At 47.7% G+C, this 14490-nt stretch overlaps 2 protein-coding genes across 2 annotated transcripts; one reads left to right on the forward strand and one right to left on the reverse strand.

Moving 5' to 3' along the window:
- Positions 1-390: 390 nt before the first annotated feature.
- Positions 391-10489, reverse strand: LRRC45 (leucine rich repeat containing 45). Its single transcript, XM_026036913.1, has 17 exons — positions 10282-10489; positions 9392-9453; positions 8994-9064; positions 8593-8771; positions 7745-7873; positions 7092-7204; positions 6467-6525; positions 6274-6351; positions 5432-5567; positions 5043-5120; positions 4770-4881; positions 4528-4598; positions 4028-4120; positions 3332-3424; positions 1979-2152; positions 1754-1901; positions 391-1299 (listed from the first exon to the last, which is right to left on the reverse strand). The coding sequence occupies exons 1-17, from the start codon at positions 10487-10489 to the stop codon at positions 1103-1105; spliced, it is 2001 nt and encodes a 666-aa protein (XP_025892698.1). The 3' UTR covers positions 391-1102.
- A 73-nt stretch (positions 10490-10562) lies between these two features.
- CENPX (centromere protein X) lies at positions 10563-11729 on the forward strand. Its single transcript, XM_026036880.1, has 5 exons — positions 10563-10606; positions 10678-10729; positions 10803-10856; positions 10954-11042; positions 11175-11729. Exons 1-5 carry the CDS (start codon positions 10568-10570, stop codon positions 11187-11189), a joined length of 249 nt encoding a protein of 82 aa, XP_025892665.1. The 5' UTR covers positions 10563-10567; the 3' UTR covers positions 11190-11729.
- The last annotated feature ends 2761 nt before the right edge of the window (positions 11730-14490 follow it).

The following is a 14490-nucleotide window of genomic DNA, read 5'->3' on the forward strand; positions in this document are numbered from 1 at the left end:
CGCCCCGCCCCGCGCGCTCGCCCGGCGGGCCGTGTTACGGCAAGCAGAAGGGCTCTTTATTGACAAAGCGGCGCAAAACGCGGCCTGTGAACCCATCCCGAGCACAAGGCGGGCCCCGCACACGCCAAGAAAGGCTTGTCAGTCACCGTGTGACGCCGCGGTGCAAGTTCATTTCCCAAGCAAATGCAGTTCTCCCGGCGCCAGCTCTCCACGCCCTGGCTCAGAGCCCCGGCCTCCCCTCTGTTCCCCAGCACTGTGTCCGGAGAAGGGAGCTCGGTCCTGTCCTTTGTGCTATGCCAAGCATCACCCCGGCGCCGAGCAGCGCGCCTGCCACAGGCCTGTGAGGAGTTGCAGGGCCGTTTTACCATCTCACACAGGTGTAAAAGCCTGACCACAAGGATGCCAGCCCAGGGATGCAGCTCACAGCAACGAAAACCCTGTTCTAATGTCACCTCTTTTGTACAGGCTTGAGTCACGGCTAAGAATCACCTGTTCCCAAAGGACACGTAGAGCCCCTGCACAGTCCACCTCAGCACAGCTATTTCTGAGTGCAGTGAGCACCCCTTTGCTGCCATCAGTACAGCCAGAAGCAGCGCAGAAGAGCCAAAGTGCGACAAACGTGCATATAAAGGTGCAGGTGGCTGAGAGCCAGCATTTCTGGACTCCATATTGGCTTAGAGCAAAGTAACCAGCTCCCATCTACAGAGAGCCATAAGAAACTTTTCTGCCTGTCATTTACAGTATTTCATTGTGAGCAGCCCTGGCATCCAACCGAGTGTTTCAGAAGGTCCATATCCCAAGGAATTCACAGCACCATCAGTGATGACTAGGTGCGCTGAGAAACTAGCACCATGCAGAAGGCCATGGAAAGTTTCAAATGCTGTAGAAGGGCAGCAGAAGGGCTCCACATGCTCAAGTCCCACCTGCCTCAATCCCAGCCTTGGATGCTGCTTTCATCAGTCCTTTATGCTGTCCGTAGCAAGATTTTACAGGAGCAGCAGAACATTTGCTTCAGTTTGCAATCCTTCATGCCACCATACTTTGACAAAACTCTCCCACTTAAAAATTAGCTTATCCTATATGGATGCTTTAGGCCACGCTCTTATTTCCTAGGACTGACAGGTCCTAAAGGGGAACCCTGCACGTAAGCCATGATGGCATTCTGCAAGAAGCTTGCTCGTTGGGCCTCTTCTTCCCTCATCCTGGAGATCTCAGCCTCTTTCATTCTCAACCTCTCCAGCAGCATAGAGATTTCACCTTCTTTGTCCAGCAGTGTCTCTCGGTGATTACTTGACAGGGCTGGAAGAGAAGAACAGCATTACTACAGGAAACTGGGGTATTCCTGGAACAAACAGGAATAATATGCTGTAGCAGAGCTAAAGGCAATGGGATCAGGATGAGTGATCATGGGAACATAAGACAATTTCAAGGAGCCCTTAGCTGCATAAGACAATGAGAGAAGTTTTGCACAGACATGTTACACTCCACTGTGCTGGAAATCTAGATATATTACTTGCTGTGCAGATTCGCACTGTTAAATTCTGAGTCTTGCTCTCATAGAATCATAGTCATTATAGTTGGGATCTCTGCAAGCATATCAGGATAAATTCATGGGTGTATGTACAGGCAGAAAGCACTGCTGTCACTGCCTACAAGTATAAACCAGCCTCAGGCCCATTGTAGTGCCCTTTATCTTTTATGCCTGTTAGCTTTTGATAAGGACAACATCCATACACCACCACATATCCATCACCTTTCAGCTGCCTCTCCAGGGCTGCAATCTTCTCTCTAAGCCCTTCTTGTGCTGTGCGTTCAGCCTGCAGGTGTCCAATCTGCTCCTGTAACTCCACTTTTACTTTATTCACCTCTGTCACCTTCTCCTGTTCCTTAATGTTCAGATCCTGGCAAACAAGCACAAATCCATGAATAAACAAACATCAACAAGTGAGAAGCATCTCTATGCTCCAGTCCAAATTACCTGCTGAAGTTCCTCTATCTGCCTTCTGAGTCCATCAGCATGCAGGCTCAACTGATTTGCCTTCGCTTGGACCTCACCAACCACTTCTTTTTGTCTAAGATAACAGTTCTGAGCTTCATCTCTCAACTCGCTCATCAGCCGCAGCTTTTCTTGTAGCTGTTCTAGTCGCTGTTGCTGTAGGACACAAAGGAAAAGAGAGATCTGTCCCCTCCCATTCCTGCAAAAGAATCCTCCTTGTCGCAAACAGCACAGAGTGTCCTTGGTGCAAGGGCAATACATGAGCTGTCAAGTCAACTGACAGCCAAGAGCAAACAAAGGCTTCGTCCTAAGAGATAGGACATGTCTCCCTTGCATTCAGGAGAGAATCTAAGCTGCTACTTATTGCCAGGGGAAAAAAAAATGAGGGAGATGCTGCTAAGCCCAGATCATTCACTGAAAAATCACTCCATATGAGGAAGAACTTCTTCACTGTGAGGGTCAGCGCCCTGGAACAGGCTGCCCAGGGTGGTTCTGGAGTCTCCTTCTCTGGGGGGTCTTCACAACCCGCCTGGATGCCACCCTGTGCCACGTGCTCTAGGTGTCCCTGCTAGACCCGGGGGTTGGACTAAATGATCTCTAGAGGTCCCTTCCAACCTTAACCGGTGATTCTGTGAAAAACAGAGGCACTTCCCCCAGCAGAGCACCAATGCCACCTCTAGGGATGCTACACCTTCATTTCATCCTTATCCTGAATGGCTATGAAACACTGCTGTATGCAAATAAGCAACCGCTGTGTCCCACCACAGGCAAGTACCAGCTCGTATGTATTTGCAACCCTGTATACTTTTTTTTTGGGGGGATGTTATGTATGATAAAAAAATCTAATACAGTTCTTGATGTTTTTTCCACTTTTCCTTTTCTCTTTCCCAGGGTACTGACTTTATTTCCCTTCCCATGAAGTTCAATCCAACAGTGACATATCCTATCCAGCAGTAATAGCCATCTTGGGAAATTTGCTTCAGAATTTGCTTCAGAAAAGTGGCACTGAACACTGCTGATAAACAGAAGGATCCACCTGACTGCTAGCTTCCAAAGCTGGCAGTTAAATGAAACTTGCTAGAAGAGTATCTGCAGCAATTTTGTTACTGCTAGAAAGCACAAAGCAAGTGAGGACAGTATTTAGATTCTGGAGACAATTCAGGCCTTTCAAAACATGCTTTTCAGAGCTTCTTCCTTCTGAATTTATGCAATTTTCAGGACACTGAAATCCAGAGGTGGGAGGTGCTCATCACTTCCCTGAGACAAATGTGTAAGCCAGACAGGCAAATTCACTCCTTCCTGTAAAAGCTGGGCCAACAGATGGTACTTCTTTACCTCCTCCAACCGTGCCTGATTTCGCAGTTTTATTAACTCCTCTTCTGCCTGGCCTCGCTCAGTAAGTGCAGCTGCTCTGACTTGGCTCAGCTCCTGCCAAAAAACACATAAAAAGATCATTCCAGATAGTGAAGCTGCATCACTGCAACACCAACAGTGTCATCACTATCAAAACAGCAGCAGCTTCCCATCATATGCTACAAAGTGACACAGCTCTTACTCGGGGCCAGGGGCGAGGTGAGAAATTAGATATCTTTTCTCACATTGAGATTACCAACTGAACTCAACAAAAGTCTCATCTATAGGTAGGAAAGAAATATGTGAAACTTTCCAAAGACACAGACTTGGGGAGGGCAGCACTGGATTTAGCTAAGGGACAAGATAAGGAGAAAAATGCTACACAACTCACATACGGCACACAGGAAACCTGCAGAATCAAAACGTGGTAGGAGTTTAACTACAGTCAATGGAAAACTAATTTTTGCTCAAACAGAATCTACAAATCTAACTTTTAACCAAGAAATTGAATGCTCCAGTTGCTGTCTTGTTTGTCCCCACAGCACACAAGTCTTTCCATAGGTTAGTAACAGAATAATGCATACTGCATTATTCCTGCTCCTCCTATTAAAATACTGACAGCTTCATTGTGCCACTGCTACCTGACCATTTCAGGATACCTAGAGCATCAACTCCCACCTCCTCCAGAGCTATCCTGATGGCCTCCAGCCTCTGGATCCTCTCTTGCAAAGAACGTTCACTGGCCTCAACATGTTGTGTCATACGATCCACCTGCAAAACAGCAGAAAGCATTTAAGCAAATGCCAGAAAAACAGTACATAATATAGTCCAGGCATAATATAAGGACCATTCATCATGAGAAAGAGCATTCTCTTGTTGAGTCAGCAATCACCAAAAAAAAAAAAAAAAAAAAAAAAAACCTTACCTTTCCCATACAGGTTCACTAGGAAGTTGTCACAAAGATAGAATCAGCTGTCACGGGAGTGACATTAGGACAAGCCTCTTTTGTGGCTTTTACTGCTCTGGTCCACGCTCTTGCAAGCTACCAAGTCTTGCTAGCTGGCAGAACATCGTATCATCTTTTCAGCTAGCTTCTACTTGTAAAAATAGAGAGGTTTCTCTATCTCATGGCCAAAAAAGAAGCTAACTTCAGGAGGCTGCAAAAACTCCATTCTTACCTCTTTTAACCGAAGGGATTCCATGTCTTCAAGGCTTTGTTTAAATTTTTTCTTCTCCACTTCTAAGCGTTCTGCAGATTAAAGACAGGCAGATCACAACTGATCTTCCTCAAACATAAGCTATACATAGGGTACGTTGGATCACAAATCTTTCTACCCTTCATCTTTTGTCTGTCTCTCACCTTGCACCCATGGGTCCCATCCCACTGGCACCCAAGAGTTGCCTCTGCTCCTCCACTCACCCTCAGCCTGCACAGCCCGAAGCTTCAACTCTGCTGTTGTGTTGGTCAAGTCTTGTTTTACATAGAAGAGCTGATCCTGTTGGACTTTGCACTTCTTTTCTAACTCATCCACCTACAAGGAAGTTACCATCATAAAAGAGGAAATTAGCATACCAAGTTGGCTGTCCAGAACAATCAGCAGAGACACAAACAGGGTCAAAGAGAAAGACATATTGAGAGCAGAGGCAACTAGTACTCAAGCCCCACCTCTCAGCCATGGGCTTGCTTTCCTACCTGGTTTCTTAAAAGTAGGTTCTTCTCACTGGCAGCAGACAACTCCCGGAAAAGTTTGCCTTCTCGATCAGCACCTTCCTGCAAACAGAAGCAAAACTGAGAAGAACCTGTCACTCACTTACCTGAGTTCCTGTACTGCCAAACTACCACCTCCAACACCACACTTTAACTCTGACCCAAGCCACAAATACCATGGCTCTCTCTTCACCCAACACTCGCCTATCCAATTTAAACATTTTTTCATATAAACCATGATTAATCCACTAGTGGTAAAATTCATGCTTACCTATCCCACCCAGCATTCTCAAAATCACACACACACACAAAAAAAGGGCATGATACGGCTTGGAATTCAGCTCTTGAATCTAACCAGGACTTATCCAGCCCACCTGTTTTTGCTGCTGGAGCTCCTTAAGGTGGCGCTCAGCCACACTAGTTTGCTCCTGTTTCATGGCACTGACCAGCTCTCCCAAGTTGTGCACCTTCTGCTCAGCCAGAGCCAAGGCAGCTTCAGTCATCTGCAGCCTGCACAGAAAAACACTTTCCAGAGGGTGTTTCCAGAGGGTTTTTTCAGAGGGACACTTCCAATGAGTTCTCCACATCACAGGGTACAAGACATAAACACACATTTGGCAATGGAGAAAATCAGGATGGCTAAATGATGTGTTCTTGACATTGAGAAAAAGAATTTGACAACCTTTGCACCCAGCAGCCTCTGCAAACAGTGAGCTGGGACTTTTCAGAGCTTCATGCTCTGTTACCTCAGCCTGTGTTCCCTGTGCTGTTTTCATGTCTGGACCTTCAAGGACTTACCAATTCTCACAACAGAACAAAACTGATTATATTACACCACTTCCAAGTTATTTAAAATTAGGGATGCAATTTTAAACAGTTTTCAGAAGCGACTTGCTTACTCTCCACATGGGAATAAATACATCCACACCGAAGCATGGCACCAAAAAAGCCTACTTTGAGCTGCCTCAATTGAACTAACCAGTTTTGCCATATGCACATGGCTCAACACAGTCTAACACTACTTTTGGGCAGTTCCAGCTCACTCTTCTCATTGGTCAGGTTTCTTCATATATGCAACGGTCCTCAGAAGATACTGCCAAGTAATGGGTAAAGGAGGTGAACACAATAAACTCTTTCCATCTTGCAAACTGTGCAAGGAACATCTCAGCACTGTCTATAGCACAGAAGGGTGAGACAGCTAGAGATTTTTTCATACTTGGCTTTCAGTGAATTCATAATAGAGTGCTGATCATCCAGTGCTTCCTGCAGCTGGCTGACTCGTGCTGTAGACATCCTGCATTTGGGAAAAAATAAAAAGAAAAAAAAACAAAACACTCCAGTATTCTGCCAGTAGATGGAAAGGGCTCAATCCTGCTACTAAAGAGAAGTTGCCCAGAAAATCAACTCACCTACTGCTCCTGGTTATTTCTTCTCTCTGTTTGTCTATAGTGTCCATCAAATCCAAAAACTGTGAACAGGACAAACATCAGTGAGAAAACGAACAGCATCAGTTTCAAGCTGATACTTGAATTTACATTTCTTATCTTTATCTTCAGATGACTACTGAAAACAGGTAAAGACACTGCTGCAAAAGAAATCAAACTGGAGGCAAAACAGATTCACTCCAGGTCTGATTAAGGTCATGAGCCACAGGAACTCCACACCATTAGGTGTCAGAAGTAAAACAAACTCATATTTATAGCTTTTTCCACTTGAAACACATCAACACAGTTGCAAAAGAAGCAGTGAAAAGCATGAATGCAGGCAAAAAAAAAACCAAACTCATGCAGAATCCAGAATGAATATGCTTGGCATGACATGTCTTCATAACATGTCATGGATTTGATTCTTGGACATTCTAGCTCAGAGAGAGGATCCAATATACTAAATAATGCTGAGTGCCTTCTAAAAGATGAACATTGAAATTCAGGTGCCCAACAGTCCTATCACAGCGTAGTTCGTGAGAACATCAGCAGATAGCACAGGATTCCAGCTGTACCACTTGAACTGCCAGTGTATGAGGAGACTGCTGACCTGCTTTGCCTTCTCATTCTTCAGACTCAGAACCTCCTTGCTGAGCACATGGGTTCGACTGTGGGTCTCATTGAGAATTGTTTGACGGTCTTGGTTGTGATCCAAGGCTTGTTCTGATGCAGAGAGAGCAGGAGATAATGTATATGCTTCTACAGCAACAGAACAGCAAGCATTGCTACAGGACAGTATGACACCTGGCTATCAGAAGCACTGGAAGGGCAGCTTCTTTGAAACTGGCTTGTGTACAGGAGCCATTTTTCACTTTCAGGACATTATTTAGGGGAACTAAAAAGAGCAGCATGCATTGAGTAACCAACACCCCACTTCCATGAAAACAGCTCAGCTCCACTGCAAGTAGGATGACAAAGGACATTAATCAAATACAAACTGACTATTGGCTACTCAGAGGCAAACTAGAGCCCCCAGTTCTTTCAAATTATTTTTTCCTCCTGCTGCTGTAAGTGTCATCTCCTACCTAAACAGCCCTCATTCCAGGGCAAGAGGAAGCTATGCAGGGCAGCACTGCAGATAAGCTATTGAAATAGAGAGCAGAAGAGGGAGGGCTCCCTTTTGAAGTAGTAAATGCCCGACTCTTGAGCACTGAGATGCAGGGGGAGTTACTGATTCTTTCTCATGCAACAAGTAGTGCTTACCCACAGCCTTCAGGATATCGCTGGGAACATTGTTCCCAGCCAGCTCCAGCTTCTTCAGGGTCTTATTGCTGTGCAGGCAGTTCAACAAAGCTCGGCCACCCAAAAGCCCAATATTATTCCAGCGCAAATCTACACAGAAAGCAAATTTTCATCCTGGTAGTCACTTGACATCCACTGAAAGATACAGATATCATCCTCCAAACACATTTGCATGCTCAGCTAACTTATCCTCAAAGGGCTCAGCACAAGCACAAGTGGATGTTATGTCTCCCTTCAAGATGAATCGTGGGGGCAGAATGACTGACAAGGCAGAAAGGGAAAGGATGAGTCTTAAGTGCAGTTATGTGCAGGAAGCTGTCCCAGTTTGACAGGTGAGCAAGTCTTGCACCTCACTTCTTCACCCTGTGAGCCCTCCTTCCACAAAGCACTAAATATGAAACCTGTGGATGATAAATAACCAGCATCATGAGGCATATTTTCCCTGAGAAAATTCCGGTAATTCCTCATTAAGGACAAAGCAAATGTAAAGGAAGTCTCAGAGCCTGACTAGAGATATGCCAAAAGGATTCAGAATGGGAATCAACCTATTCCCTCCTCTGCTAAGAACGGTTCTGCTCCAAGCACATTAACTTCATCTGCAGGTTTTGTTCTAGAGATACCAGTAACAGTTTACTCCTCTCAATGGCCATAGGGCTGTGACCTCCGTTACCTGCACAAAGTCTGCAAAATGGGAAACTGGAATGACAACACCGAGAAGCTTGGAGAGACAAAGGCAGGCTGCAGTCAACTTGAACATATACGTACATTTTTGTGCATGTTTGCAGATGGACAAAATTAGCCACTCTTACCTAGCTCCTGCAGGCTGGCATTTCGTTTCAGTGCCATGGCCAGCTCTCCTGCCCCTTGATGGTTTATCTGGTTGTTGCGCAGATCTAGCCGCTGGAGAAAGTTGTTTGTTGCCAGTCCCTGGCAGAAAAAGGAGAAGCCCTCCTCCCACACGCCCAGGCTGTTCCATTCCAAGATTAAGCTAGGGAAAAATCAGACAGGATTGGAGTTCGTTCTGCAACCTGGCAGTTTTAAGAGCCTGAATAATATCTAGATGGGACATGGTACCTATTCAAGACACCAAGAAGGAAGGGTGCTGCTAAGGCCCACCTGACATTTCTCTTGACCAAGATAAAACACCCTCATCCCTTTCTAATGTTGGCTTCATCTAGCAGGAATAACAGAGGTAGATGCATTTGTTTACCTCCTGATGGACTGATTCTCCCTAAGAAGTTTTCCCAAAGCCTCCGCTCCTACAGTTCGCAGATTATTCCCCTGAAACAAAAGTGATGAGCAATCAGTGTGTTACGCCCTGTCCCAACCAGCTAGCACATCAAACAGCACCAGGCGTAGTTCTGCTGTAATGCAGCAATAACACTCTAGCAAAACAAGACAGCCATGAAAAAACTAGAAACAGGTCAGTTATCAGGCAATTTTGGGACAGCTGTGACATGCTTTAACATGGTGCACAGGAGAAAAGGACCAAGTCACTCAAGAATCGGAAATATACACAGTTACTGCAGCAGAATTTTCTGTTCCAATTCCCATGAAGTTTATGGTTCTATTCCCTTCTCTTCTTGTCTTAAGCTTACCCTAACTCACCTTCAAATCCAAAGATTTGACTGTGGTGTTGGAGCAAAGCCCATTCAACAAAAGTTTGACACCTGGATATGACAAAAAAAAAAAAAAAAAAAAGGCAAGCGGTTTACTTCACGTATGTAATCTGCCAGCATGGGAGGGAAAATTGTAATTTCAGTCAATGAGTTCAGGAGATCTAGCTGTGACAAAGCATCTTACTTATGAGCAGTCAGTTCTCCTGCAAAGTGCAAGTCTGAACCCTAGGGATGGAATTTATATATTTCTAGAAAAAGTGGCACCCAGATGGATAACTGCATCTTATCCTATATACCTGCTTAGCACAGAGGTGAAGATTGCCCAGGTCCAGAGAGAACACGTAGACAAGATCCTTAATGGTTTACTTAGCTTCTAGGACTGACTAGAGAGTCCCCCTATCGTGTCCTAGAGCCCTAGACTGTGTGTGCTGCAGTGAATGACCTGGCGATCAGAATTAGCACATCATCGTTCTAACCCTTGTGGTAAGAGCAGCTGCCACGAAGCCCTTGTGGGCCCAACAATCCTTGAGGGCCGTGGGAAAGTGTCTCCTCAGCCAAGGGGCCCATGAACAGCTGCGATCCAGACTGCTGTCCCCATCTAGCCGTGACCAAAGTCGCCTGGCTGAAGGGAGCAGTGTTGCTTTCAGTCTGTCGCCTTTGCCAGCAGACGGTTCCTGAAGGGCGACGTGTTTTTACTGGTACCAGGCCCGCAGCGCCGGCTCCGCTGGGCAGCAGCCCAGCCCGGGCAACGCCAGCGGGCCCGGCCCCGGGGCCTCCCCGCGCGCTGCCGGCCCCGCGCCTCCGGGCTCGGAGGGCGGCGGGCGGGCGCCGCGGCCAGGGCCGTGTGCGGGCGCCGCGAGCAGCCCGCCGCGCGCCCACCTTCCTCGCTGAGGCCGCAGTCGCCGAGCAGCACCTCGGCGAAGGGCGCGGCGCCGGGCAGCAGCCGCGCCAGGGCGCCGCACGTCTCCAGCGAGAGGCTCTGCGCGGCCAGGTCGAGGCGGGCGCGGCCGGGCTCCCGCAGCCGCCGCAGCACGGCCTCCTGCGGCGCCGCGCACAGCCGCGCGTAGGCCCGACCGAGCTCCTCCATGGCCGCGCCGCGCCCGCCGGCGGAAGCGCCCGCCGCCGCCCCGCCCCCCGCGGCGGCTCCCGGCTCGCCCCGCGCGCCATGGAGGAGCGGGACGGCCGCGCCGGCGGCTTCAGGAAGGTGGGTGCGGGCGGCGCGGGGCGCGCCGGGCGCGGCGCCCCCGCACCGACTCCCTTGTTCTCTGCCTGCAGGAGACGGTGGAGCGGCTGCTCCGCCTCCACTTCCGCGACGGGCGGACCCGAGGTAGCGGGGCGGCGGGGCGGGCCGCGCGCCGGGCGCCGCTCGCCCGCCCTCCACGAGCGCGTTGTCGTTGCAGTGAGCGGCGAGGCGCTGCTGCTGGCGGCGGAGCTGCTCAACGTCTTCGTGCGCGGTGAGCGGGGCCGCGCGGCGGGCGGGGGCGGGAGCGGCCGCCGCGCGCCCGGGCCCCCGGCTCGCGCCCCTCACGCTTCCCGCCGCCGGCACCGCAGAGGCGGCGGCGCGAGCGGCGCGGCAGGCGCAGGGCGAGGAGCTGGACACCGTGGACGTCGAGCACGTGGAGAAGGTGCTGCCGCAGCTGGTAGGTAGAGCCGGCCGGGCCACGGGCTGCCCCCTGCGGCAGGGACCGCCCGGACAGAGCCGCCCGGGGCTGCCGGGCACGGGTTCCTGAGGGCACAGGCCGCTCAAGGCAGCCGCTGCTCTCCTCTTGCAGCTTCTGGACTTCTAGAGACGCAGCTGTGACTGCCGACTGCAAGCAGAGGACACCGCACTGACTGCAGCCAGCTGGAGTGCTATCCTCAGCGCTTAGCCAGAGGAAGGGCAGCATCACTTTCTTCTTTCTCTGACACGCTGTCTCTCTATCCTCTTTCCTCGAACAAGCGTAACAAAATCCTGGGCAACTACCATGGCAGATGCTGATTTTGAGAGATAGCAACCGCATTTATTGTGGTAGCCACCACATTTATTTTGGCAGCCACTATGCAACAGGTTTCCACCTTGCTGCCTCATTCCTGCAAGAGTAGCTTGCACACCACAGCACAGGTAGGGTGCTGTTGCTTTCTTGGCTTATGTGAGAAACAGGTGCTGCTTTGCTGACTTAATGGCTGAAAATGTCACTGAAGGCTCTCGGCACCTCAGCAGGCAGCTAGGGTAGAAACTTTGGGTCTAGTTCCAAGCCTGTCTAATGAAGGGCTTGGTAACAGCCTTTTGGCTGTTGCCAAAAGCAGGTATCTGATCTTTATTTTATAAATAAACAGTGTCTGTTTCTCAATACCTTCCAGTATTTCTTCAGGACTGTGACATCAAAGAATGCTTGGAACCTTTTAACTATTTGATATTCTCTTCAGAAGCTGCTTCCCTCTGCTATAAATTTGTTCTCACAAAGAAACATCAGTAAATCAAAGCCAAGTCTCCTTCCCTTGTGGAAGCTCTTTGCTGCAATTAATCATCGAAAGTCAAGTTGCTTCAAAGACTTGCAGTTTACATACACACACACACACACACCCTCTTTTCTAAATCTTTGTAGGACGAAAGGAAAAAGGACAGAATAACAAACAGCATGTGTGAGAATCCCACATCATGGGACAGGCTGGCCCCTCAGCCAGCAGGGTGGGGGAACTGTGAAATAGGAAACCTTACACATGTAGGCAGGAACTACACATCTTGCTACAGGAAAAGCAGCTGACGTTAGTGTGCCTTAAAGAGTCCATGTTGCATTGGTGGCTATTTGAGGTCTTTATGATTGTTATATATAATATATAAAGCCACAATTTAATACACATTCTTTTTGGTGTCAGTACCAGTTCAAGCAGTTCCCCCATCCCTTTACCCTGCAGCCAAGGTAAATGTTGGTACAATGAAACCAGTGAAAGAACAGGCCCAGTTCAGCCTTGAGCCCCACATCCATACTGGTATCATAGGCAGCAGCAAAAAATACAGGCAATACTATCTTTGAATGCCTAATTACTACCCAAGGGATGAGTCTGGCTACTACAAAAGTAGGATTGAGGGAAATCCAGCTTTTCACATACCTGTGTGTATAGTTCACACAGTGACTTGGGTATGAATCCTTGTAGCAGCTTCCTTAATGAGAAGCCTGCAGTTTTAAATACCAGAACATCTTGCCTCTCTTTTCAAAGAATCCACTCGTTTCTTGCCTTACCAGATTTTAAATTCTCACGTTCTCCACCTATTCTGTCTCTAGTGACACCAATCCATCAAAACTGCTGCCCTAAAAAGGCATGAATTTGCTTTCCTGACATACTTTGCTCACATACCAACATTCTTGCCTGATTGTGATTGCAAATGTAAATGTTAGTGGTTGAGTGCTATTTTAATAGCAGCAGCTAAAACTGACTCTTCCTTGCACAGGGGAAGGGGAATAAGGCCTCTAGTATAGTTGTCAAAGGTAGTAAGTTTCCATTCTACTGAAACAGCAGTGGCTTGCGGCGGGTTTGATGCTTCACTGCCCTATACAAGGGACATGCCTGGGTAGAACAGCCATATGAAGCTGGCTGAAGAAGTCAGAGGTAAAATGTTACTTCCTCATCAGAAACACCATCCCACTGCACAGCTCATTACAGTATCCTTGGAAAAAGCAGCTGTATCTTGATTTTAAAATTATTAGAAAGTTCAATCTGGGAATCCAGTTAAACCCAACATTCTTCCTGCAGCTGCTGCTTTTATCCAGCCACAGCTAAGAAGAAAACGTACCCAAGTTTATTATAGAGCAGTCTCTCTGCTGCGTGAACAGTGGTTATGTCCTGACAGACCAGACATTACTCTCCTTGTCTTCAGCCCTGTACTTAACCCATAAAACTGCTCCAGTAATAATGTTATGTTTATTTTTGTCCCTATTTTCTTCCATTTGCCCATACCAGGTCCTTGCAGGTAGTTATGGTGCTAGCTTGCTACTGCAGCTGTTGGAATCAGAATAGCTAAGTCAATCGGTTATACTCGGTGGTGACTGGGCTCTTCAAAGAACAAGACTAGTACACCTGAAAGTGTAGATCAACTTCCCACCAACTAGACTACTAGGTGTTATTCTAGCCCAGTATATCAAGTACCACTAGTGTGAGTACATAATTGCCTGTCATCAGCTCCGGCTATTTGCTGGCCACAAATGTGTCCTGCGCAAATACAACAAAGCAGCCCTAGCCATGGTCTACCTCTGGCTTCTCTGAGACGAATAAGCCTGATACAGCTTGTATACAAGCCTGAACCAAAATGCAGATAGTGGTCTGAAGGCTTTATCCTCACTTAATCCACTAAAGTAATAAGCTTAGCATTACTTTAATCTTCATTTTGCTGTAGTATGCCTTTCCTAGATAGCTATCACGTTCCAGGAAGCCTTGCTTTCCATAGAAAGGATTATTCAGAGCAGCAGCTGTACACAGTACATTCTCTTGCATTCTCCACTGACAGTGCGTGAACACATTCCCTTTCTTCATATTTGGGTGTCGTATAAGAAATCACTTTTTTTTTTTTTTTTTTTTTTCCTACAGAATTCTGCTCCTTACACTTCGAGTTTCCTAGTTTCCTTTTTCTTCTTCCACCTTTCTTTCATGCTTCTCCCGCCCTCTGAATTTCTTCAAAGCATCTGGTAACATTTGGAAGTAATTAGACCTGAAGGGAAATGCTGGCCAGGCTGTGAGACAATGACAAGTGCCAGGAACCCCGAGTGCCCTTTCTAGCCACTTTGAAGTTCATTCAGATGGTACAAAGCTCCATTTTACTTTGTTGGAAAAAAAATAGGGGGAGAGAATGAGGCATGACAGGCCCAATGAACAGGGAGCAGGTTCCTGTGAACTGATAGAAATACCATAGGGATGAAACGCAGCATCAAAGAGACCGACAAAAGGCCTCCCATGGCCGCTGTGCTTTATTACATCTACTGACCGTGCAGGTGCACACATAGCTTAGGGAACCAGTGACCTCACAGGGAAAATAGAAAACAATTTCTAAGTCTTATGGAAATGTAACATGGAACCCTAAGCATCCAATATGAATCACTAATTCATGGAGAAGAT

The sequence above is a fragment of the Nothoprocta perdicaria genome, unplaced genomic scaffold (assembly GCF_003342845.1).
Source record: "Nothoprocta perdicaria isolate Ctin4 unplaced genomic scaffold, notPer1 scaffold_187, whole genome shotgun sequence".
In the NCBI taxonomy this organism is placed as follows: domain Eukaryota; kingdom Metazoa; phylum Chordata; class Aves; order Tinamiformes; family Tinamidae; genus Nothoprocta; species Nothoprocta perdicaria.

Coding starts and splice junctions, on each gene's coding strand:
- LRRC45 (XM_026036913.1), bottom strand. CDS start 10,489: ATGGAGGAGCTCGGTCGGGCCTACGCGCGGCTGTGCGCGGCGCCGCAG. Junction 5,568..6,273: donor ATGAATTCACTGAAAGCCAA/GTATGAAAAAAT, acceptor TTTTCTGTGCAG/GCTGCAGATGACTGAAGCTG. Junction 1,300..1,753: donor CCTGGAGAGGCAGCTGAAAG/GTGATGGATATG, acceptor CTTCTCTTCCAG/CCCTGTCAAGTAATCACCGA.
- CENPX (XM_026036880.1), top strand. CDS start 10,568: ATGGAGGAGCGGGACGGCCGCGCCGGCGGCTTCAGGAAG. Junction 10,607..10,677: donor GCGCCGGCGGCTTCAGGAAG/GTGGGTGCGGGC, acceptor CTCTGCCTGCAG/GAGACGGTGGAGCGGCTGCT. Junction 10,730..10,802: donor CCGCGACGGGCGGACCCGAG/GTAGCGGGGCGG, acceptor TTGTCGTTGCAG/TGAGCGGCGAGGCGCTGCTG.